We start from the raw sequence: 27,302 nt of genomic DNA on the forward strand, positions 1-27,302 counted from the left end.
TGATCTCAGTAAAATGATAAACAGTCTGGACTTGCCAACCTTGATGTTGACCTGTATGTCACATTTTAAACCTAAGCCTGAAAGAAAGTGTTTTCCCTCAGGCATGGAAAGTTGCCAAAAGAACGGTAAGAGTACCTTCCATGGGGAGAACAGCAGACCTATTACTTTTCTTCCTACCCTTAGTAAACTTAAACCAAAGACTAGTATGCGATCACATTATTCATTTTTAATTTTTTTAAGTCAATGGCCTTAATTCTGAGTTTCAGCATGCCTAAGAATATGGCAATTCTACCTGTACCACCTTAACACAGATGGCTGATGACTGGCTGAGTCAAATAGATGACAATTCAAATTGTTGGTGCTGTCTTGCTTGACTTCAGTGGGGCTTTCCTTGTGATTGATTATGAGTTACTACAGAAACACTTTTTACATATGGCTTTAGTGCAAATGCTGTCAGCTGGATGAAAATATACTTAATAACAGAATGCAGTGTGTTTAATCCAATGGCAGATTTTCAGTTACAAGAAAATGAGTATGTAGGATCCCTCAAGGTGCCTTCTTCCACACCCCTTCTCTGTGCTCAGTGCTGTAGCATGTTGCTCTGGGAGAAACTGCCGAATTCACATGATCTTTATCTCAATGTCCCGACTTTCCTTGATTCCTGGATAGATTTTGGCAATTTAACATGTAAATGGCAACTGGCACTAAAGGTTTAATTGAGCTTCCCTTCAGCATGTGACTGCACCATAGCCCCATATGAATGTCCCAGAGCAGCTTTGTGTTTCTTTTCTCCAAACCTTTTCTCTTGTCCTGAATCTTATGCACTGGGGCTTGACTTTCGAGCGTGATGTAGTTGGCTCAATCTGCGCAATCAGTAGATGGAGAGTGATGATGGGATTATCACTGGGACTGATGAAAGTGGATGACCTGTTTATTCTTTTCGTTATTGGCCATCGCTACTCCATCTCCATTGCCAATCTAATTGACTTGGCAAGCCTCCATTAAATTCACTTAAACCTTTTTGCAATTAAAATAATGATTTTAATCAGGTTTGTCCATCTATTGTAGAGATAAGAAAGACCCAAACTGACTTCGTTGTGCTAATGAGCACAGTTCTTTTTTTATTCTGATGAGGGCAGGGCAATATTAATTACCTCATCTGGGCCGAGCTTTGAAGCACATGCAGGGTTCTGTGTTCTCCTGCCGCGCTCTCTACCGCGCTGCAATAACACGCCTGAGGAGAAATTGGGGTTGAAACACTGAGGTTAAAGGTATAATTAAATTCAAACTCAATTTTGGCATGTCCAGCAGTCTGAGAATGAAATCAGGAAGAGGGTGGGGAAACAGTAGGCTCAGGAGAATATCTGAGACTCTCTACAGCCTGTTTGACTGCATAATGTCTCTTTGATGTGTGGTAGAATTGAGGAAACAGTGAACCGAATGGCAAAGAGAGTCATTATAAATCAGTATGAATGCAAAGCTTTTCTGTGACTGGGCTTCTATAATTACAACTAAGATGTGGATAGAATAATGGTTTTCCATTTCAAATAGTACGCCATTCGAAATTGTTAAGGTGTAATTAATATTTTATGTCACGTTTCAATTCTACCATGATACGCTGTGTAAAAAAAACGATTTGCATATGAAAGCAACTATAACACAGCTCCATAGTTTGTGTAAAAATTAATTGGAGAGTAGTGTTCCAAAAAAACTTGGGAGAAATTAGATGCTGTTCAGACTAATTGTGTTTTTCTGAAACTTTTTTGTTTTTTCAGTGCGGTAAATAATTGAATATGAAATCATGCAGCATTCAGCCGCTAAAGGCAAGTTAGTAGTTTGTAATCTGGTAAACTTTCCTCATTTTATTAATATAAGCTAGGACTTGAATCAATTTGTGGATCAATCAATTAGTCCATCAACATACTTTTTTTAACAGTTTTGGTAATCGATAAATCGTTTAGATTTTTTTTTTTTAGCAACAATGATTCTGTTAACAAAAAGAAAACATGTCAACTTAGTATATGTCCTAGAGTGAGTTGACCTTTGTCGTTTAATCCACTGCTGTCATAATAGCTAAGTGTCACTGATCATTTCTCAGAAATGTCCTGAAAACTGATGTTGTTTTGTGTTTGTCTGTTGTTTTCGTCAAAACATAGGGCTCATATTTTCTGTGTATTCTGTTTTAGCCATGGACATGCCAGCTGAATTGACAGCTCTCAACATCACTCCACAAGGAACCCTGCTGAGGTGGAATCCTCCTGTTTCCAGCGTGGACAACTACGTGCTGACCCTCACACACAACCAGGGTGAGTTATCCAAACTGTCATTTAGAGGCATTTGCTCTTTATTAGATAATGAAAGGATGAGTTGATTAATTACCGCCAAAGCACACAATGAGACTAATGAAAGCATTTGGATAAAATCATCAACAGCCTTTTCTTTTTGATGGCTCCATTGCTGGGCTGTCAGATGACTGCACAAATAGTGAAGAATTCAGCAGCCTATCTGTAGCGTTCCTGTTAACATTTGGCTACAGGCTAATTTTACAGGGCCATGATTCACATTTTCAGTTTTTTTTATTGATGCTGTTGTCTATATGCGTCATGTTTGTGTTTCAACAAGCACTTTGTAACCTTGGTTATGAGTTTATAATTTGCTCCCTGAACCATGTGGATGACTACCAAGCCTACAGTAGGAAGGCCAGCCACAGATAAAGATACTTGACATACACAGTGAGATTGCTGAAATATAAAATAATAAAACGTTTTGAAGAAGTAGTGTTTACTTAAAAACAACAACACCCCCTTTATTCAGTCATCAGCCTTTGCATATATATTTAAACTTGCAAGTCAGATGTTTAACGACACTTGAACTCAGCTATTGTTTTCTCTCCTGACTTTTATAACCCGGCTGGAAAAAATGTTATGGAAAGCATATTTCTCATTTGCACATGACCCCACTGCCTAAGCCATGCCTGGAGTTATCTGGAGGGATCTGTATCACTCAGCTCCCAGAGTCGATGTGTATGTTACACCCCGACTGACTGGATTGCAGCCAGATCAGATACAGACACAGTATCAATATGCTGAACACATATTCACAGAGCAGCCCCAGCCAGGGTTTTGAGAAGCGCAATGTAAAGTCGTGGACAAATCCCCATGAGTGTATTAACTCAAGGTCAAAAAATCTCATATTGCATCGAGTACTGTCCTGCATTACAAAATAGATTTTTATTGGCAACCAGGAACACACACATAAAATCCAAACCATCATGGTATCACTCAGTCAGACCTCCTATAAAATGGATTAATAGTGTAGCATATACATATGTTTTTTTCAGCAGCATCACTGTCACTGTTAGGTTCACAAATTTCACATACTGAAAGTGAAAAAAATCCAGGGTGAGGGGTATGTCGGCAAGTTGATGCAGCTCGCATTGAATTAAAACTCTTTGACCGAACAAGATCCTGTCAGTGAGCCACTGACACGACTGCAGTTATATTAAATGTCTTTTATAGAAAATTCTAAATCTTGTTCATGTCACACAATTATTTTCTTAATCAACTATTTTTCATAGTCAAATCAAAGACTGGAGATGAAGATTGGTAACTCAATGGTAATTTATATGTAATCACCCCTTTCAAATTGGTTAGATGTATATATTAGTCATAAAAATAGCTTAAATTAATTCTTGGAATATGTAGTTAGATAATATAAGCGATGAATGTATATGTTAATACATGTATATTATAATATATATTATAGAGTATTCAGTTGTATTTTAGAGCAAAAGACATGGAAAGTGTGCCTAATTTTTTCAGAGTTGTCCCCAAAGGCATATTTCACCAAAAGCATAATCAGTGTAGAAATTCTTCGACTTGAAAGAGGACCCCAAAGGTGGCCAAACAGTGCCGGCTTTGAAATTCAGATTTTACTTTTTCCCATGCTGAGGCTTCTTTCTAACAGTAACAATTTAGTCTATTTAGACGAAACTAAAAACAGAAGATGTACATTAAACATGTAATCCTTGTGTGTTTTCCAGTGACAGCTGATACCTTCCTTGTGGAGGGAAACAAGCAGGAGCACCAGCTGTCCAACCTGAAGCCAAGCACCACCTACTCCGTAGCCCTCTACGCCACCAAAGGACCCCTAACCAGTGGCACCGTCATCACCAACCTCCAAACACGTACGTGCTCATTTTATTCAGCTGGTCTCTGTTCAGTAGGCGTCACATGATTCAGTGGTTAGCACTGTCGCCTCACAGTAGAACGCTCCTCCAGGCCCAACTGGAGCCTTTGTACGGAATTTAAATGTTCTTGCCGTGTTTGCGTGGGCTCCCTCGGTCGGGTACTCAGTTTCATTCACGCCCAAAAATATGTAGAAATCTTCCTGTAATGGCTACCCACTGCTTCCAAATTAATCAGGATGAGTCAAATGCAGCGGGTGCATTTCTCTCAGGGGATTAATGCAGTGTAATACAAACAACTGAACTATGTCATGCAAAAAATATATATAACCAGTGTTTATGTACTATACCAGTTAATCACCACCTCCATGACTACCCTAGAAAATCATCAATTAAAACTGATGCGCTGCAGAATAACAATTACTAATAACCCTCATCCCTGAAGGGATTTGGTTTAGCTTCTGTTTGTGTTTATAATTCAACCTGAATGAAATGAACCAGTCAGTGCATGGTTCACAATGCCCCAGAGGATACCAGCCTGGTGTCATCACTAGTCTAAGTGATAATTAATTCCCCTAGACATAACAACAAATCATTTCTCCAGCACTACCTGTGCCGTGTCACTATAACATTAGAAATAAAGTTACAGTTTTTATTTATTAAATTACTTTTAGCTCTAAACTCCCCAACATAGCTTAAGAGGTGGGGGTGTTTATCTGAGAGCGCAGCTGCTCGTTACAGACGATGGGATGCTACTGTATGAGTCTATATGTACTTGTCTGCATGCTTTATTGGGTGGTGATGTTTCAGGTGAATGCAGTTTGTGGTATTTCCCCTCTTTGATAGCACAAGTTTGCGCCATAATCAACAGTATACTGTACATGGCTAATTGGTTTTATGTCCAAATTTCCAGTATGTAGCTTGAAGCCTGTTTGGAATTACTTCAACCACTTAATGGCCAATCAAGGCGTCATGTATTCAGAGTGTATCACACTACCAGCGTCTTGTTATCTCGTTTATCCACAACAACGTTTTATGTTTAAGGTTGTTGTGCCCGTTGGGCTGTTGCTGTACCGACATGGTAAAGTCTCGATAAAGGAGCCCTCCTTTCTCTCCTCTAACTATCCATCTTGAGATACCAAAGCAGTCGCATGTGGTGATTTCTGCTATCTCAAGCAACCTTGTTATGAAGAAGGCTGTCAAGTCATAAAAGACTGACATAAAGTCGCTTAGCATTTTATAGCTTCATATCGTTAGTGTAATTAGTTGTTGAGCAATGAAATTCACTAACAGTTACTTGAAGTTTGTAATGTTCTCATCTGGGAAATTGTCTGTTGGCATCAGTCTTTGTAACGTTCATATGGCCCAGCCCTAGATGGATGCATCTTTGCTCCAGAAAGGAGACATAATCTTCTGTCCAGCTTCGGTAAATTTAAGCTTTCTTACCTAGTGTGCACCTAGAAGTCTTTAATCCTTTATGCGTAACACTCGTTGCAGAGTCACATATGTCACAGGGGTCAGTAACGTGCGAAGGACTTTGACATGGTCAAAGACATGAGCTGTGAGGATTCAATTTGTAAACTTTTCTGTTCAACTTTTTCCTGCTCCACCTCCAGGTGACCCACCTCTCCAATTATCTTCACCTTTATCCGCTGCTCCATCGAGAGCAAAGTTAGGGGTGAAGGAATTGTTCCAGTTTAGCTGAGTTGCAGCTCTGTAAACTTTGTTTTTTTCTAGAGTTCTTGCAGAACAAAAAACTTTTCAGCAGAGGAGTTCATATCCCCCAAGGAGTACCAGAGCTACCTGTCCTGCACTGCAGCAGAGACGTACTGCTCGAAACAGAAGCTAACTCTGACAACACATGAGAGCAGGGCTGCAGAGACTTCAAAACATAAATGGGGCTCGGGAAAGTTTGGTGTCCCTACAATAATGTCAGTGCTTTACATGCATATAGTAACTCATACATAAACAAATGTTCTTGGCAGTTTAAGGTGATTCTAATTTAGTAACAGATGCTCGGCCGTGCGTCATGTACCTCAGCTTCTCCAGAGAACAAAAACAACATGCTTTTCTACCCCGGTTAGACTCTCTCATATAAAAGAATTCAGAAAATCGCTGTGATGTAGGATGCACCATGGAGCGAGCAAAGAGCACAAGGATTTTGTTTTGTTTTGAATAGCATGTCTTATTGAATTAAGCAAACGGTTGGGTGCTTGACTTTGTTGCTCTCCTCCTCTGACTGAGATAGTCTAAATTTATTCTTGCCATTTCATTTGGTGGAAATATGATTGGGTGGAAAAGATAACATTCTTCCCTACTAGAGGAGGGGAATCTGCAGGAGCTCATTCAGAATTGTACCAATGTTGTTCAAATATATCCTGCAGTCACAGAGGGAATGTGTTAATTATTTTATACATACTGACATAGTAGAACATGCCATTCATTTTTCAGTCGACACTTGTAGTATTTCAATTTTCAGCTTTATATTTTTATGTTTTCCTCAAATAGGGCCTTCAAGCAGGACAACATTCAAATTTTAAAATGTAATTCAATACTGCTCTTTTGCATCATTTCGTTTAGGAACTAAAATTCAATAAGGCCACAAAGAGGAATAATCCCTGATCTTACTCAAGTGCTACTCTAGGGCAACTATTAACACTGTTTAGATTTATAGTGCAGCCTTCTAGTCCACTTTTATGTTTAAAGGTTCAGTGTACAGACACAAACACACAAAACTAGTCTTCTCTTTTGCAGAATGATGATGACATGTCTCACCAGGGGGTGCCTTAGTCAACCCCAACTTCACAGGGAACTTCTAGTGTTGTTAATTAAACTTCCTAATTGAAATCTTAAAGCGTGTTCCAGCTCCGCTCGCACAGCTTTTTTTGTCAAGCTGTTACGCTCCAGTGGAAAATGTCCCATTGTGAACAAGCTGTAGAGAAGATGAGACCATTGATTGGTTTGGTCAACTACCCCAGCTATGGCTCTGTTACTGTCTCCCCGTGTCTGCTGCTCTGTTTCTGTTTCTTTTCATCGGCCCCTCACTCTTTGAGTCTCAGTCTGTCTACTGAGCCACAGACTGAAGATTTGCTGGCATGGACTGCCAGAGCATTCAGTGAAAGAGTGAAAAAAGTGTCTCCATTCTGACCGATAGTTATGTCAAGTATTGTCATTTGTGGTGCACATTTAAAAAGAAATCTAGCAAGAAGTTTGCAGAGAATTTTTTTAAATATGATACCATTTAAAAAAAATCTAATCATATAGTCGTATTACACAAATAATTCAACATCTGAATTGGGCATGGGTATTTTAAGATAAGCTTTCAGTTCTCTCAGTAGTATGGATGTATTTGAGATTGATGGTAAGGTTTGAAATATTTGGTGGAAAGACTAATTCCATAGAGCACAATAATATATATAGGAAAATGTTTAAATGTTTTTGTGTACAGTTTTATGTGTCTGAATTTCTATATCTATATCTTTTTATGACTGTAGAAAAGGAGTTGTTAATTGAGAGGGCAATTGTTCTTGGTCCAACTGGTTTATAGGATTTCTGCAAATGCAAAGGTGTGATGTAAAATAGGTCAAGGGTCAGTGAAGGTTCTTGTACGTCAAGCTCTTTGAATTTGCAGTAATAGAAATTTTAGATATCTAAAATTGCTTTTTTGCTAGATAGAATTGCAAGCCTACATATCCATAATATCACTTTAACTAGTAGCAATTCTAATTAAAGATATCTACAATTCATTTTATGAAAATGATATCAACAATTAAACTTTTACATCTATTAATTTACACTCAATTACAGATATCTATAATTCAATTTCGACATGTTATGATTTCAACATATCCATAATGTAATTTTACATGTTTAATTCTAATTAATGACATCTTAAACTCAGTACTGACTAAATAAAATGAATGTTAACTTTTCTTACTAGTGGAAATGTTCTTTCTTAATATATACAATAGTATGTATATTACAGACATCAAAAACAGATTTCTTTTGATCTGAAATTCAATTCTGACTAATCCAAATTAAATTATTGATATGTCAGCTTGGAATTAGTAAGAATATTATTTTAGATAAATTAAATATAATCGTAAATAGTAAAAATCATGTACTTCTAGTCCATCAATTGACTTAATGTTCAAAGGGCTTGTCATATGCTTGCTGTCAGGACGATCTCTCCACATGTTCAGCACAAAGAGAGAAGAGACAGGAAAAAGCGAGTCTGGCTCATATCAAAATGTGGCTGAGACTATCTCAGCTTTTCAGGGTTTTTTCTTTTTTTTTTTAGGGTGGAGTTTCTTTCTAGATTCCCAAGCGTCTTAGCCACAGCTGAGAGTAGTTTTGTTGTCTGGCCTCCATGCCTCGAGAGTTCAACACAGAGTAAAACAGCTTGGCTCCCCATCAACTGATATATAAGCTATAAGGCCGGCTTTAGCTACGGGTGTCTCAATAAGCCTGTAGGCTGCAGCACCGGGACTTTTTTCCCTTCAGATACATCTGAACCCACTTGCTGAAAAGTGCTTGGCAAGTTTTTGAAGCGGCAGGGATCCTTGCTGCGGGCAGTTTCACTGAGTTATGGCTGATATTTGTTTACCTAGTACTGAGAGTGCTACTTTAACAGAAATATAATCTTGATTCTTCAGGAATCTCAAGGCTTGTTTGACAGTATATAGTACTTTAAATCTTGTATTTCTACTATGAATAATTGTGTTGTGTACTTAATTTTTTTAGGTTTGAGAGGTGTGAATTCATCTCATCTTTACCATCATAAATGTCTTATTGTGCATATTTTAGGACCTTGGTTAAATACATGGGCTGCACGGTGGTGTAGTGGTTAGCACTGTCGCCTCACAGCAAGAGGGGCCCGGGTTCAATTCCCGGGCCAGACAACCTTCTGTGTGGAGTTTGCATGTTCTCCCCGTGTCAGCGTGGGTTCTCTCCGGGTTCTCCCACAGTCCAAAGACATGCAGCTTAGGTTCATTGAAGACTCTAAATTGCCCGTAGGTGTGAATGTGAGCGTGAATGGTTGTCTGTCTCTATATGTCAGCCCTGTGATAGGCTGGCGACCTGTCCAGGGTGTACCCTGCCTTCGCCCATTGACAGCTGGGATCGGCTCCAGCACCCCCGCGACCCTTAACTGGATAAGCGGTAACGGAAGATGGATGGATGGATGGATGGTTAAATACATTAGGGTTGTCTTTTGCACTGTCAGTAAGCAAAATAACGAATAACATAGGCATGACATTTACATTTTCTGATATTGTATCCATCATAAGCGTCCAAATTTGATCTTTTGGACAATTGATCAAGCAAAACTAACACCTTATGAATTTGGAAGCCGCTATTGTTTAATATTTGTGAGATGACTTAAAATTCAGCATCTGGATGTTGAATCCAAACCTGTAATTTCAACGTGGGTCTGGAAATTCTGTTGCAAAGGGTATGAAAGACAAAAACATTTACTGAGTTCCCTGAAGCCAGAAGCTTACAGTCTTTACACAATATTTGTACAACAGGAAGATTACCTTTACTAAAATACTGTATAAAGATATAGTCCAACCCTTATCTAGCAGCAGTAGTGATGTTGCTGAGGGATGTCAGAGGTGTAGGTATCATCTCAATGAGGCATCTTCTCTTCATCTCCCCCCAAGGTGAGAGAGAAGAAGGAATGAATGTGGAAAAGGATGCACAGGAGGAAAGAGGCTTAGACATCCTGCAGGCAGACACAGGAAATTGTCTGACATGGAGGCGTGGTCTTTGTTCCTAAACTCAGCTTATTTTAACTTCATTAAGAAGGTGACAGCGATTGACAAAAAAAAAATATATATGTATTTCAGTTGGAAAAATTCTACTTCTATTTCTTCTGCCCCTACTTGTCTGTACCTTGTGGGGTGAAGTGTTCTCAGATGCAGAAGTTTGAAGCTATATTCTAAATTCAGAGCATAACTATTGCTTCCTCACGGCTCTCAACATGGTGACGGCAACTCTCTCTATGATGCTAATGACTATGGCTCTTGACTATTCTAAAGATAATAATGAGGTGTGACATCATAATACCATCTGTGGGATTAATCCAGGAAGCATTTGGTTTAATTCAGTAGACTTAATATATTCATTAGAGCTACCTATACATCATTCAGGAAGAATCATTCACTTTCAAATCGGCATATGTGAGATGCGACAAGAAATGTTCCTCTCTCTTATCTTCCTACAACAAATTACTGCTGCCCATGCTGCCCTCCCCATCTGCTGCTCTTTGGTTGTTTGATTTTTTTCCATTTATATTGTTTACACTGTGTCTTAATGAGACATTAGATGAAGCCAGACCTATTCATCTCAATCCCATTGTTCAACCCGCCACGTCTGAAGACTGAGCTTCAGAGCTGCCAGGAACTCAGACGACACCTGCTCACCTGCTTGGTTACACTCCAGGCAAAGGTTTAATTGGAGGGAGAGCGTGATGGAGTTCAAGACAAGGAGACAGATTGAATTGGTGAATGAAGAGAAAGACAGCATGAAGAGAGGCCGTCCATTTTCTATGAAACGCCCCTCTCGCCTCTTCCTTTCTCTCATCTATCCCCGACGGGCAGCAACAGTGTTTACCAAGGGGAGGACAAGAACAAAAAGATAAACTCCGCTCATTCTCTGGCACATTGAGTTAGAATGGCACCCTGTAAGATAAGCAGGAAAAAAGGTGGTGGACAAAGAATGGGAAGGCTAGAAGAGCAGAGAGAGAGAGAGAGAAACACAAGCACAAATAGAGATAAGGAGGAGAGTGAATGAGAGGAAGATGCCAGTTTGATGTGGGAATTGGAGGAAACAGACAAAAGCAGAAATGAGATGCAGACGCGGTCAATAAAGACGTGAAGGTGCAGGAAAAGGAGGCGATCAGTGTGTCAATGCGTTCTTTCTCAAAGCACACTATTCAGCCTCTTGCTCTTAAAAAGTCTTATGTTCCCTTTTTTTCCTTCCGCTCTCTCTGTGCCCTTCTCTCTAAATCCCCCTGTCTAACGATGTGGATCTGCCTATCATTGTCTCCAAGAGAAGGCCCGCCGCTTCTTTCAGGAGGTTATCAAGGCGGGTACATGCTGTTAATTACTGAGCTGTCATTGATCTTCCCATATGTGCACACAGACAGGATTTTAAATAAGAAGGGAGTGTGTGTTTGTGGAAAGATTTTTTTTTGTGTGTGTGTGTGTTTTTGTGTGTGTGTGTGTGTGTGTGTGTGTGTGTGTGTGTGTGTGTGTGTGTGTGTGTGTGTGTGTGTGTGTGTGTGTGTGTGTGTGTGTGTGTGTGTGTGTGTATGCTTCAGACTTGTGTGAGGTCTGGGTTCAATTTTTGGTCAGATGTTTAGCCAGAAGTTAAGGAGAAGTCCTGGGGAGAAGTTAAAAGTTCACGCTGTTTACAAAAGTCCAGTGTTAGTTTCACCACAGAAGAAAGAGGAAAAAATGGGTGAAAAGACAGAGTGGAAAAGAAGGAATCACAGAAAACTACAGCCATTATCTCATACTCACAGTGATGACGTCGGATTGCACAGCACACAAAGCACGGCCCTCCATTTGTTTCTGCCTCCCTTTCCCAGAGCACTGTTGGTGACTTGCTGACGATGTGCTCCAGAGTCATGATGTAACTCCAGGAAACTGATTTTCCAAAATAGAAGGTCATCTATTTTCTATTATGCACTAAAATGAGGTTACAGCGTGTCGATGCTTCTGCTACCATGTCGGAAGATCAGATATTGACTCAAAAAAAGGGTGATGTAAGGTGGGGAAATTGAGGTGAGTCTCCTTGTGATTTGGTTAAGGTATCAAGGCAGGCACTATAATCAAGCCTTGTTTAAAAGCAAGAATATGCTTGGATGGTGTGATGTAACATGCGGTAAAACTTGGGTGGGCTTGCTGATCAAGGACTTGAATGGTTTTGAGGCTGTGATACACTGTGACTAAACATGAAAAACTGCTCCTCTCACTCAGTCCTGTGGGGATTTAGGATTACTGACTAGAGATTTTACCCACCTTGTGGAATACATTAACAGTGTATGAGCAAGAATGACCCATTGTTAATCTCTTTTGATTTACCTCTGCTTTCTCTTTGCTGTTTTATCTTTTAATTGCTTTAAAAGTACAGATGATAAGCTCTCTTCCCATAGTTTTGTTTAAAATTAGTTTTTGTTTTTGCTTCAATTTTATGGCTTTCGGTAAGTACTCACTAGTGCACCAAATGTTTTTTAAATCTGCAATTGTGTTAATTTGTGTGGACTCCCCATCCAGTCATTCTTACAGTATGCGTTGGAAACAATCCTTTTTTTACAATAAAGATATATTTTTCTCTCTTTCTGGCAGCCATGGATGCGCCCTTGAACCTAACAGCCAGTGAAGTGAACCATCGCAGTGCTCTCATCTCCTGGCAACCGCCAATCGCAGAAATTGACAACTACATGCTCACCTACAAGTCAGCGGACGGCAGTCGTAAAGTATGTAGCGCAAATACCTGAACTGTTGTGTATCAACTCTGTCTTGTACACACTTACACACATACTGTTGATATCCTATATACGATTGTTCCATGAGTACAATTTTTCTGCAGACAATATTTGTTTCCTTATCTACTCTCCATCTACTCAAATCCTGTTGAAAATTCATGCTAACAAACATATTTTGAGAAGATAAGCTGTATTTTTGTTAATCGTCACACCTGAAAATAGAAACTTAATTCTGCAGATATTGAAGCACATATTGAAACCTCTTCTTGGATTTCTGCAAAAAATTGAATTTATTCAACTTATTATTATAGAGTTGAACATTGTTCAGGAAAAGAAAATGAATGTGGAATCACAACTTTATGACAAGCACTTCAAAATCCAAATTTTATCTTTCAATCATGTAATCCCTTGATGTTGAGCATGCAAGCATTTTGGGACACACTAACCCACAGATTGAAAAACACACACACAAGGGAACTGCGAAGTGAAATTAAAGTGTCTCAGTAGATACATTGTTTATTTTGATTAAACTTTTTGATGTGGCTGAGTGATGGTAATAAGGCACGCACCATGCCTGTTAACGAATTGACTAGAACCATTTCCCATGGTGCTCTGCAATAGACTTTTTTTTACTGGCAGTCTGGTGTCTGACACACAAGCGCACTCGTGTAACTAGATGCACACAGACTGTACCCTTTCAAGCCCAGTGCCACCGCAGTGTCATGATGTAATAAAAGAACAGTCAAAAAACATGCACACATCTATATGCAGTAATGATGTATCTCAAGTCTCTCTCTCTCTCTCTCTCTCTCTCTCTCTCTCTCTCTCTCTCTCTCTCTCTCTCTCTCTCTCTCTCTCTCACACACACACAAACACACACACAATATACTGTGTGGTTGACCATCGGGTGTCACTCATGCACAAAAATGCAATGGTAACATGTCAGATCGTCAAATTTCTTAAATGTCACTTGTATCCAGTGCAAAAAGACTTCTATCAACATAGTTCTTTAATATTCACTTTCTTGATGTTGTTTCCATGTTCTGCCTCTTCATCCTTTTCCCAAAACAATGGTTTGTTTTCTAAAGAAACATTGGTCCAGATATAGTATGGCTTTTACATAGGAGTAATATTGAATCAACATTTTATATGCCATTTCCAGGACTCTGCATACATTTGCATTTAAAGTCAAACATGTTGTTTTTCACAATTATTTTTCTCAAACAGCATACATATCTGCATCATACATGTACATACAGAATACAAATCAGTGCCTAATAAGGAGAAATTTGTATTCAATACTGTTTGATTTGATAATGCACTCCTTTTTTTTTTAGCAATTACATACAGCTAATAAAATAGTTTCATTTTAAACCATATCTGCATAGAGCAGTTTCTTCGCTCTTATATCATAGGCAGATGGTCACACTGACTAATAACCAAACAGCAGCGTGCTACCCAAAACAAGAACCACAGGCTTTGAACATCAACACACATTAGCTATCTTGCTAATGTATCCTTCTTATCCAACTTACAAATACATTTAGCTTAACACTCTAACTAACAAACAAGGACACATGTCTTTGGTTGCTGAATGAGCGACCAAACAAACAGCCATCAGAGAAATGTGCACCGCTAACATCAGTTTGTAAATTTGAGTGCTAATTAGCTTCTTAGCTGGAGCACATTGAACAGCATAAAGAGTTAACTGCAAATGTTATGTCAGTCTGTTTAGATGATGGCGTTGTCCTTACTCTTCACTACCACTGCAAACAAAAATATCGTTGGCTCACGGCAACGGTTTCCCGCCAAAGTGTGTTTACGTTGCATCTTGTCCTTCAGAGATTGAGAGGAGAAAGTAACATTTCAAAGATATTTTTTTCTTCTTCTATTTATAATAAAATATTAACAATGAGTTTCAAAATTACATTCACATTTTTAAAGGCAAAACAGATTGTGGTTTCAGTTAACTGCTTATGTGAATGTCTTTCCTCTTCAATCTTGCAAATCGTGTTGGAAATTGAAAATCAATTTATTTTCTTTGATCATGTTCCTTTAGTTTTTATTCAAATCTCTGTTCATAACTGTGAGCTGCCGCAACAAGTGCCACATTTAGAATTCATATTGTTCAACAAGTAATGAGTCATATCCCTCATTAATGCTCAGAGCAAAAACGATTGCTTGAAGTGCTCATTGTGAGATTTTCCTCCAGTTGTCTTCACTTGAGGTCCACCGTTGCTTAAAAATATGCAGCAGCGTTACCTCGGCTCTAATCTAACCACATATTGGTGAGCCTTGCAGCTGTTCAGCCAGCATCTCTCTTTCAGAGATAATGGACTTTTGTAATTTACACACAGTAGCTGTGAGATTAATTCCTTATCTGATTAACATTAAGTTACCAGTTTGTTAACGCATGTATCACTGTTGGTTATGTTCGTGCCTGGAGTAATAAAGCTCCCCCCATTCATACACTCACAAAGATAAATACACATCCACCAAACATCCAACCACTCACCCTCCCATACACAATCAAGGCAAGCGTATAAACGTATGTATTATAAAACAGGACCTTTTCGCTTGCAATATAAATCTTATCTTGACCCTGAAAATCTGTTGGGAATATGTCAGATCCTCTAAGACAGATAGACACCATATACCAGCTGCTCCCCTGCATAATTCACACAGGCACATTGCCTGGAAATATGTGTGGTTTTTTTTCCAAAGTGGCTGAATATTTAATTTGTACTTGTTCATATTTAATGTGTATCCATGGCAAAGTGTAACACACATGCACACAAACGCATGAAGAGACAAGTTTCTGTTCATGAATTGAGGGTTCTGCCAGTGGATTTATGTCTCATCTAAGAAAGTAAGGTCACAGAAAATAATCAGTCAACGTCTGAACCTCCCCAAGACGGGCTCAGTGAAAGATGATTTGACAAAAACAAAGGGAAGTAACTGTACTGTACCGTTGTGACTTCAAAAATTAAAAAAAATGTTTCCTGTTTGCCTAGCAGCTTCTCAGCTTGGCTGTCTGATAACAGTCTTTTATCTTGTATCCCATGTCTGATTGGCCCCACTTGTCCTCCCTTTCTGTATTTTCTACGGCTCAGTTCCTTTTCACATGTAAAAACGCAGGCAGTCAGACTTGTTCTGCAGACACTGGAAGAGTAACTCTTACTGCTTAGTTGAATTGTATTTCTGTGTCATGCCAAACACACACATCAGAACAAAACAACACTGTTTTTACAAAACAAAAGTTAAGTTACACAGAAGATACACAGAAGATCTTAATTGTGTGTTCAAACAACAGTTTAATCGTAAAAAAAAATCCAAATGAATTTAAGACGGAAAAGCATAAAATAATTGTTTCCCTTATCTCATTTAAATGTTTCCAATGTGAACTGCCAACTTATTATATTATTTATTAGGAGGGATTCCGGTTTAGATTCTGGTTTATTGCCAAGTAGGTTTTTACATATGCTGGTGCATAACATAAACATATTAAATATAAAATGAAATAAAAAAGAAAAGCAGGTATTTCAATATCAAAAAATATAAATATAGGAAGAAGAAAATTAGAACAAAAAATATGAAAAAATCTAAACATATTTGCAATATATCAGATTTTAAATCAATTAACTGTGTAGTATTTAAAAGTAGTAGTTTTGTACAGATATTTTCAAAATTGGCCGAAGAATGTGGAGAGGTTCACTGCTTGAAATATGAAGAGAATATGCAATGTCAGAGACGCAGTCTCAAAGATGTGTGTTAATGTATATAGACAGATGTTAAGACGTTAATCTAACGTGCAGTGGCTGCAACACATAGCAAGCTGTTGTGCATTTCCTGAACAGAAAAAGCTTGAAGGTTTCTTTGTTGCCATAGGTCTTTTGAAAACTCACAAGCTCAGCTCAATGTTTTATCAGTGACGGGTGGGGATTCTAATAAAATTTGTTTGAGGTTTATGCCGAATATACATTTAATTATTGATTTTATAATAATAAAACAGGGCAATTTGTTTAACCTCATATCTTTGAACTTGCATTTGTGTGAATTTGTTCGTGTGTGTCTACTAGGAGCTGATCCTGGATTCAGAGGACACATGGATTCGGCTGGAGGGACTGGCAGAGACCACAGAGTACACTGTCAATCTGCAGGCTGCAAGAGGACTTGACACCAGCGCTGTAGTCTCCACTACCTTCACTACAGGTACAATGCACAGACATTCACTCCCATACAAACACACACAATGTATTTGTGTTCTTTGATTTAAGATTGTAAAGAAATTCTAACGGGGTGAGTATTCTTAGCCTGTTTTTTTCCCCCCTTCTGCACAGAGTTTCACATTACTGTCACCATAACAAAGGTGCACAATAATGGGTCCCCAAAGTCGGACACAATTTTTATCTCCCTTCCCTGTAGCAAAGTGTATGAGACTTCTCATTAGGCTGTACCTGCAGGGTGGCTGTCTACAATCCTAGAGCTGAACAGGGTGCTCTAATCTTCACTGTGCCCGGTGTGTAATTAGATGCCCGATATGTCACTCAAATTAGGGTTAGGAAGCGGCATGAAGATGCTAATCACCTGGGTCTCATTTATAAAACAGTACAAAGGATTTTTTAAATCCAGAAATCAAGTTGGAAATGTGCTCACATGGATCAGCTTCACCCCCATATTCGACTTTAAATGGTCAATGCAAAGTACCTCATAAATGTTGATGAATGTTAGGAAATGAGCGTGCTGATCAGTGGTTCCTAACAGTGAATCACAAGAGGAAACTACTGTGAGGAAGAGCAAGAAAATCAATTTTCCGTCACAGAAATCATGGTGCTTGTGGGTGAGGTGGTCCCTGAAAACTTGTTCCTTCCGATTTCTATAGTTTTAGAAGTATTAGAAGATATTATTGAAAACCATTGACGCTATAATCTGCAGTTCTTTATGCTATTTGATGTCATCTTGGATTTCCAAAACTGATCATTTCAACAGCCATGTTCAGTCTACAGCTGACCACGAGTGTCGCTGGTCCGGCCCTCTGCTCTGCCCCCAGAAATCTCTACAAACTGAATTATTAAAGTTAAACTATTGACAAAAACAATTCAATCATAATTTGTCCTCACACCTCTTCTTCCTCTTTCCAGGGAGTCGTCTGTTTGCAACACCTCAGAATTGTGCCCAACACCTGCTGAATGGAGAGACGCTGAGCGGCGTCTACACCATTTACATCAACAGAGACCCGAGCCAGGGTGTGCAGGTGTATTGTGACATGGCCACTGATGAAGGAGGCTGGATTGTAAGTGTCTGTGAAGATAATGCTCTCTTTTATTATCCCTTTTGTGATAGTGTATACAGCTGTGTCAGCTTGGTTAAGAGAAAGGATAAGAGTAGGGGAGAATTTTGTCTTTTTTATATTTTGGACCACATACAGTGCTGAATGTCCTGTGGATCACAGTACTGAATTTATCCGCTATTTTAGTCAACAACCGAGCTGTATTTTTCTGATCTTGTCTCATCGTCATATTTTGGTGTCCAGATATTTCAGCGACGTCAGAACGGCCTCACAGACTTTTCCAGGAAGTGGAGTGACTATCGGGTCGGCTTTGGAAACCTGGAGGATGAATTCTGGCTTGGTAAGACTCAATCTGAGTTTATTAAGATAGAGAAAACAATGTGTAACTATACTTGTAGGATAAGATGAACATATGTAATCAAGACAGGAACTGAGGCCTATCTTTCTTTTGTTGATAAACCTAAAATGACACCAATTAACGAAATTTCACAACTTCTTGTCTCCCTGCCAAATATATTTTAGCTGCATTTTATGGGCTTCAGGCTGATATTAAGCTGCAACCTGGCACCCAATTTATTCAGTTTTGTGAAGGCTGTTTCACCCTCTTTATCTACGCAACGTCTCTGACTGAAGTTGATTTAATAGGCACAATCAATAGAGGGTCACAGCTTTCACTTGGTTTCAATTGATACATCTATTTTATGGAGAGGAAAGATATTTCCAATATCTTTTGCAGGCAGTATAGCCTTTTCACTCTATATGAAGATGGAGAAGCGTGCTGCTAGAGCTTTTTTTGTTTCGCTCATTTTATCTTTCAGCACTTGACTTCACAAAGTCTATCCGATTCATTACTGGATTCTCTGAAAGTTCATCTCTCCCTGAAATGACTTGGTAATTGTTTTTAGCGTCGCACTGATTCAAAGACAAAACAACAGAACATCCTCACTGTTTTGATGGACTGCTGAATATCTTTTTTTTCCCCTCCCCAAAAATCTCATTATGAAAAAATAATTATATTCATTAGAAAATGTGCAAATGAGTCATGTTTGTTCATGGGCCAGTTTTGGTGTTATTGTTTTGGTGCAGATGATTAAAGGAAAATATGACATGAATATTTCATTAAGTGAATCAGGACCTTGAGAAGACTGTTTTTTGAACATTTTGATTAAAGAAATTAAATAACATCACTGGGGGGAGATTTTATGGCATTGCATTATAACCACATTATCACAGAGGGGTGGCTGTTACTTTGCATATGACACATATTGGATCATAACACAAGATGGCTGTGGCACACGCTACTCCATTAGTGACTAAGCACACAGTAAAAGGTAAAAGCATAAAGAGATTTTAGATCCACCCCTCATGAACAACAGTTCTAATATAACAGAATCAGCTACAAAAGACTGCAGTTCTAGTTGAGTCCGTCAGATTTGTTGCCTTTGTGGTATTTTTAAAGCAGCAGTTTGCAGTGTTGTTGGATGAATTGAATAAGAATGTCAGCCGGTCCTGTTAGTTCTGTACACCACCACAGGGAGGGTTGTTCAAGGGTAGCTGTTAACATTTTACCACAACAGGAAAAAGTTGGATTGCTGTCTGCTGGCATACATTAATAATTAGATTTTCTATGTCAACAAAGAAGAGTGGAGGAAGTTACTCACTGAAGCACAGGAGTAGTGATAAAATAAATATTGGGCAAACATCATTGTACGATAACACTACACACATCATGCAAGACACAAATCCTTCCTCTGTGCACACTACATCATATAAAGTATAGATAGTGAGCTTTAAAGTGACAGCATGGTTTTAGCTGGAGGCATCATGGAGCAGCATCCTGGCACAGATTTGCCCACATCTTGCAGATTTATATTGGCTTTGTCCGTATTATAAGATCTGAAGACATTGAATCGAAGCGTATCTGGTTCAGTGAGTACAACATTCCATCTGACCCATTTCCACTCCAGCTGAATCAGCAATATTCTGCCCGCTCACCGTTTCTTGACGTATACTAGTTGGGGGCACCTCCTTCTATCTCCAGGGTCTTGTTTTACTTTTCTAGTGCCATCTAGGTTGCACTCACCCTCCGTCTTTCTTCTGTCTTGTACAGTACTCTGTCCTTTAAGTGCATAAAAGCAGCTTAATGTAACCTCAGGGTGTGGATCATCACAAGCTGCTCTTTGCTCCTGTGAAAGCTTCTACCCATGATGCCAGATTACAGATAACATGCCAGCATGGAACACGGTAGCCTCAGAGAACAGAACAAAATGTCGAGCCTGCTGCAGGAAACTGACCTGTTAGTCCGTTGATCTAGTGTTTGTGAACATGGCACTACTTTTTCATATAGTAGGAAATTCTTAATAACATTAACAATTGCTCCATTCTCTTTAAGTGCCCCAGCACCTACCATACCAGTACCATAAAACTGAAGCAGCTAAATGGAATTCAGCCATCATTCATTTTATTATTTACACATTTCCAATCAATCCTCTGTCCAAATGTCTTCTCATAAAAAAGTCTTATTAGATCCTTATCTCATTAATTGCCTGATCTCCCAGGAGCATGTCAGAGGGATATTCATTTGTATGTCATTGCAAAAAAAAAAAAGGTTATGTTAAGAGGTCATTCACACAGGGACAGCCTGCTGGTTGTATAGTATTTGAAGGAGGTGAAGGAAGGTCATAAAGAAAAGGTTGTGTGGTACAGCTAATACAATAGCTTACCCCATTTTAAAACTCCAGTTCTTTTTCCATTTCAACCAAAGTCAGCACTGGCAAGACAGCTTGTAATGGCGAGTGTTTGACCACTGGAAGCTGCCTCATGAATCCAGCCTTTTACATTTAATGTGCGATAGGGTAGATAACCATATCATTATAATGAAATATTCCTTTCGCATTTAAGTAATTTATTTATGCTTTGAAAGAAGGCCATGTTCACATGCAGGATACCAACTCTCCCTCTCATAGTTAAACACAGACAGACACCTCAAACTGATCAACCAAATCCATCAGTTTTACTTAAACTTATACTATATATCAGAGAGGAGCCAAACAAAAAAATAACAGGGGGTCTATCATCTGGAGGTGGTTTGGTTTCAGGAGAACAGATAGGAACAGACTACTATCCTCTGAAAAATGTGCCATAAATTAATGAATATTAAATGATCGATAAAAGTGATGGTAATGAAGAAAAACAACTATTAACTGCAAAATGTTTTTCAGGGATAACTTGAATATCAATTCAGAATGTCATTGAGAAACTTGTTTACAAAGATGTCCGGTGTTACTTCAAAATGACAGCAGGCAACGTCAGAGTGTCATTCAATCAATGTCAGGACATCCTGATATGGAATTTCAAAATTAAAGCCATGTAGTGGTCATCTATGAGCTGTGTTCCCCTTTAAATTCAGTTTAGTTTACTGGAATGATAACATCGATCATGCACATCAAGCGTTTGAATCAAACAGTTTTTGTATTTTAGAGAAAATATTGAGATATACGTTGTATACTTAATCTGATCGACTCTTGCTAGTTTCTCACGATTACCCACCCTGCCTTTAATTGTTCTCATGGGCTTCAATTGTGTTGTTGATAAGCAGTCAAACTACAATAACTAACTTACTGTCATGCACAGTAATAAAATAATCTGTTATCCATAGACATTTTTATATCAGTGTTATTACATGTTACTGGTTATTCCCTTAACATTTAGGAGAAGCTGTTACTTTTTCTAAAATACTACCGCTCTTTTTGAATGTCTGTGCACTTCAGATGGCTGTAAATTAGTCACTTTCACACCTGTGTAGCTTTAACTTTTTACTTTAACGTTTCTTTTTTGTGTTTTGTCCTGAGACCAAACTGTATTTCCTCTGCATTTTAAGCATTTACAGTGTAATAAGTGTCCATAGAATGTTTCCTCCTTAAAAGAAAGTAGATGGTGTTATCATACAGATGGTCACTGCAGTTTTAGACAGTTTGTCCTTCACTCTTCTTTCTGCAGATTAGGTCATAGCCCATGGAGAACCATTAGAGTGAACATTTAGCTAATCACTGCCTCCACACACATAACGGCAGTACATTGGAGAGTATGGAACCATAAACATCGACATTAAATCCACTCAAACTGAAAAGAAGAGCCACTTGACTGGTCAGCAGTTAGGAATATGGAAATTAAGCTTTCATTATTACGTGTTATAGTTTGAAAACGGCCATTTTTATCACTGCTCAAGGGCAATCTATTCTCCCTTCTCACTGACCTCAGCCAGTTTTCAGGCTGAACACAATGTCAGTTTGATGATGTAATAACAGAGAGAAACCAGGGTATCTGTGTGTGAATATGTGATCATTATCCCATACTTTTTTTCCCCCCCTTTGCTTCTGTGTAAGTGAGAGAGAAAGGCTGGTAATAAAATGTGACGAGATGGTAATATTGGTAGTTTAATAGGACAAGAGTGCAATAGTGTGTCAAAATGCATTTTTAATCGCGGCAGTTTAGAATAGAGCAGTCTGATCCCATAAAACTGTTGGAGGAAAGAACTGAAAAAAATGATGGGTGCAAGATTAATTGCTGATAATACAGTGATATTATACAATGGTAATTAGAGATGACTGAGTGTTAAACACAATTTTATTACAACGATTGCTTTTCCCCTGTCACCTTAAGTGCCTTTGGGTTGTTACGTAGATTTTATCTGTTTTCCATTGACGTATTGCAGCAGACCTGTAGTTTCCCTGCTCTCTCGGATTTGTACTTTCTACTCCTTATCAGTGGAGGCCTGAGGATTTCGATTTTTCTTCGGTTTTGTACATGTGATGCTTCTGTTGGAGGTTAAGCAGGGAGAGAGACTCTTTTCCAAATGGGGGGCTTGTCGTAATCTGATCGTGAAGGCAGTTCCAATCTCTCAGGTCGGTGTGGGGTCTTATCTCCTGTCGGTGTTCAAACAAGCCTCACATCCGCTACCATGGAGATAGAGAGCAAAGCCGCATATCTCAGAAAGTTGCGACATGTGGCATTTGCAGGAGGGCTGGTGGTGACAGTGTCCACTCTCGACCATTTCAGTCACACACATCCATGCAACTAGCTGACAAAGACTTCCGACATAAAGCTTATCAGGATTCAAACCTTTAACCTACCAAGCTGCTGGTGGGGACAAACTGTCTATCTATCTGTAAGTAGAGGTGCTAGAATGTCTTTAAGTCAGAAAAATAAATTCTTTGTGTAATGGTTTTACGTCTTTTCCGATCAATATTCTTACATATTTTTGCATTTTATTTACTTTATATTGTCACTCTGTCTTTCCATAATGTAATTTAAATTTTGTTATTTTCGCATAACATCTATTGCATGTCTGTCTGGCCTAGAGGAGGGATCCTTCCTCTGTTGCTTTTCTTGAAGTTTCTTCCTTTTTTCCACATTAAGGGTATATTTATTCAAAGAATAGACAGTGTCATATGCTGTGAAAATTGTAAAGCCCTTGAGGAAAATGTGTGATTGGTAAAGTTGGATCGGAGATTTCTTCAATCACAATATGAGTGCAATGTCTTCCATATCATACTTATTATACTCATATCTTTGGTGATTGAATACAAGTCAATATAATGTGTGTTGTTTCTCCACAGGTCTAGACAACATCCAGAGGATTGCTGCTCAGGGCCGTTACGAGCTGAGAATTGACATGAAGGACGGACAAGAGTCAGTCTACGCCAATTATGACAAATTCTCCATTGGAGATGCAAAAAATCTCTACAAGCTCAGGATAGGAGAGTACAATGGCACTGCTGGTACGAGGTTGAATATATTACATTGAATACAATATGTTTTTTAAGTTGACATTGTTGCATTGTTTTGTATTTTATTTTGCTTTGTGGATGATAACCTTGTGATCAACCCGCTTACTAAATAGAAATGGCCAACAAATACATCAACATTGAAACCTTTTTGCGATATAAATTCTGTGAAATACTACAATAAATACTAGCCTAAATGATTTAATATAGCAAAATGTGTGCTATCCCATCCCTACTCCCATCTTTTGTCCTGCCTCCTTTCCCCTCCATCTTTTCTTCTCCCTGATGTCTGAAACCGCCTCAGCACTCCTCCACATTTCCACTTTAGTGCTCTCTGTCTGTCAACATGACCATATGCCAGAATTACCTGTCATCCCCTCATGTTTGTAATTATAATTTCCTCTGCCTAAATAAATTCAGAGAGCCTCTAGCAGGACTTATTTCCTCTCCCTCCCTCTCACGTCTATCCCATTCCCCTCCTGCCTGCCTGGCCGTTTATGTCCCCTCATCACGCCGTTATTCACCGCAGCCATATGTAAATGTTGCCCGGCATATGCTGATGTTTAAGGTTCTGCATCTGTCTCTCATCTGATTTCAGGTGACTCTCTGAGCTACCACCAAGGCCGGCCCTTCTCTACAAAAGACAGAGACAACGACATCGCTGTCACTAACTGTGCCTCGTCTTACAAAGGAGCGTGGTGGTACAAGAACTGCCACCGGGCAAACCTCAACGGCAAATACGGCGAGTCCAGACACAGTCAGGTCAGTCGTCTAATAAATTCTGATCATTAAGCTAAACAGCTTTTGTGGTGCTAGCTGGAAACTAGAATAACCTCTTAATGCCTCCGCCAAACACTCAAGTAGCAGATTTCATCCATGTTCATCGTTTATGTCATAATTTTATCCTTTTAGACATTAGTGTGAAATTATCATATTTAGCTTATGAACCCTTGAGTTATGGCCAAAGGTGTGTGTTGTGAGGTCACCTTGACCTTTGACCTTGGAACACCAAAATCCAGTCAGTTCATCCTTGAGTCCAGGAGGAGTTTATTGCCAAATTTGAAGATATTCCCTCATCGAGTTGAGGAGATATTTCATTCACAAAATTCGGAAAAACTGACGGACTAACCGAAAATATATCTCCTCTGGCCATGGCTGTCTCCGGCACGAAGGCATACAAATTAAGGGTTTGTTTATCCAAATACAAAAGAGTACTTCTACTTATTGTGGTACTGTATCTGGAACCTAAATTTGTCCCCAGGTATTAAAGACTGTGCCTTTGTCAAAGTATGGAGGGGGGTCAAAAGGAGCTCAAGGGTGTTAGATATTGGTTTCTTAAATTTCAGCCACCACCCCAATAAAGTGAGGGTGAAATTCATATTTTGTGTTCACAGTATTGAAAAAATTCAACAGCAAAGTGTCTTACCAAAAACAGTGTCACGGTATGCTAAGAGGAACTACTTCTTTGTTAGAAAGCAATGAAAATTGCTGACACCAATTTCTGAGGATAATTCAAAGTATCGTTGACACATACTTTTTTTTTTTTTTTTTTTTTTTTTTTTTTTTAAACCTTTGAGTATATCACAAATTTTCCATTGACCTCCATGGTTTTGGTGAGCCAGCAGGAAACTCAGATGTTGTCTCAAAACCTCAGCACATAACACCAAATCTGTCTAACTGCCATTTGGGTGTACCCTTTAAGTCAGTGATGTCACATGAACAGGGTGGCATTTTGCCATTTACAAAAAAAATCACATAAACTGGCTCAATTATAGCAGTGTGATTAAAGGTTAAAAAAATCTCATTTGACAGGCTAATAATTTGTAAATTAAATTGCATGAAACCTGCTAAAGACATCAATCCCCGTACTTGTTACACTGATTTGCCTGATTGAGGAGCTATATTGAAAGGTCACAAAAAAAGGGCCGGTAATGCTAAACCACTTCACACATCAATTTTAATCAAACTTTCTGAGATGACACATCTGAGTCTTGACTGATAAAAAGTCCCTGTATCCTCTGATGGGAATGACACTCTTATCCAAACATACTCATACCACTGAGTTCATATTCCAATGACAGAAATGTGTGGAAGGAAAAGGCCAGAGCCAGAACATGAAACAAGCACGCACTTGTGTTTGATTCAAAATAATACTGGTATCCTATTCTCACACTGACAGGTGTTTGTTTTGCTCACTACATGTGAAGTTGTAGTGGGTGTTGAGGGTTAGTCGATGTGTGATGTAGCTCACTCCGAGCTTCTCTCCCAGTTTCTCCCATGGCGTAATGGCTCAACAATAAAAAAGCAAGGTGTGTGTGGAGCTGTGATTAAGCTGAACTGCACAGGCTTTGGAGCTTCACTGCTTCTCTCTCTGTGCTCTGTACTTCTCCTTTGTTTTGTGATGACTTGAAATGAGACCAGGTGGGAGCAGAGATGGACAGGCGTAATGACAGGCAGAGAGAAATTGCCTCTCAGTGTAAAGCTGCAAATGGGCATATTTTGGCAGTGACGGGGATTAGCAGGGATGGACTGAGACTATAATTACACTAAATTCATGATTGTGCTAGCTCTTAAGTCAGGATTTTTGCCGCCCTGCTTTTAACTGCGTCCCTCAGTTGAAATTAAAATACGCTTTACTGAATATATAACATTTCTATCTTCAAACTCTCCTTTTTTCTTTCACATTTTCTGTCTTTCCTGCTCTTACCTTGCCTTAAAAGACCTGTTGATTCAAGCAGCTTCTGAAATCCCACTTTTCACTCTTACAGGGGATAAACTGGTACCACTGGAAAGGCCACGAATTCTCTATTCCTTTTGTGGAGATGAAGATGAGGCCATTCAACTTCCGTAGCATCAGCAGCAAGAGGAGGCGGTCTGCCCCTGTATAAACAAACCGCCTCCACCTAGCCCAGAGTCGTGGATAAATGGAGTTCGGACTATGTTTACTGATGTTTCTGCTGTCTGTGTGCACCACTGATCTGCTCTTTAATGCCTTTAAATGGGGCTGCAAAGAAAAAGTGGGGTTATGAGAAAAAGCTACTAATATTTTATTAACATTCAGTTGTAATAAAAAAAAAAGGAAAACTCATTAAACTGTTTTAACCATTGATGTGATCATGAAATATGAGAGAGGGAGAAACAATGTCCGAACTCTGTTTATCAATGCTCCTGCCCAGCTTTAGCTGTCTTTCCCTGCTGTACTTCTACCCAGATGATAGAGGACACTGTATGTAATTTATGAAATACTTTGAATGACAATGGTTCTATTTGCTGTAAAAAAAAAAAAAAAAAAAAAAAAAAAAAAAAAAAAAAAAAGAATGGAAAGGCAAACCAAGAAGCTTTTTCTTTTCTTTAAGTCTGTGATTTGCCTTTCCCTGAGATGCAAGGAAATGTGCTAAGAAATGCCCTCAAGACTGCAAGAGCATTTTGAAAAAAACCCCACTTTTAACGAAAAATATACTGTAAATGCCCTTAAAACCCTTAACTGTAAGATATATATATTTTTATAGCTGATATTGCGACTAAAATCCATCTATTTAATATGAT

At 38.9% G+C, this 27,302-nt stretch overlaps 1 protein-coding gene across 1 annotated transcript in view; it reads left to right on the forward strand.

The window, feature by feature from the left end:
• The window catches only part of tnr (tenascin R (restrictin, janusin)), a 65,715-nt gene extending 38,685 nt beyond the window's left edge, over positions 1-27,030 (forward strand). Inside the window, exons 19-27 of the mRNA XM_054626802.1 lie at positions 2,187-2,306; positions 4,043-4,186; positions 12,541-12,671; positions 16,760-16,892; positions 17,822-17,973; positions 18,214-18,310; positions 23,589-23,750; positions 24,355-24,518; positions 26,525-27,030. Of these exons, the coding sequence (XP_054482777.1) occupies positions 2,187-2,306; positions 4,043-4,186; positions 12,541-12,671; positions 16,760-16,892; positions 17,822-17,973; positions 18,214-18,310; positions 23,589-23,750; positions 24,355-24,518; positions 26,525-26,644 (1,223 nt within the window). The 3' untranslated portion in view covers positions 26,645-27,030. The remainder of the gene's footprint in view (positions 1-2,186; positions 2,307-4,042; positions 4,187-12,540; positions 12,672-16,759; positions 16,893-17,821; positions 17,974-18,213; positions 18,311-23,588; positions 23,751-24,354; positions 24,519-26,524) is intronic.
• The last annotated feature ends 272 nt before the right edge of the window (positions 27,031-27,302 follow it).

This window comes from Anoplopoma fimbria, chromosome 3 (assembly GCF_027596085.1).
Source record: "Anoplopoma fimbria isolate UVic2021 breed Golden Eagle Sablefish chromosome 3, Afim_UVic_2022, whole genome shotgun sequence".
Taxonomy (NCBI): Eukaryota; Metazoa; Chordata; class Actinopteri; order Perciformes; family Anoplopomatidae; genus Anoplopoma; species Anoplopoma fimbria.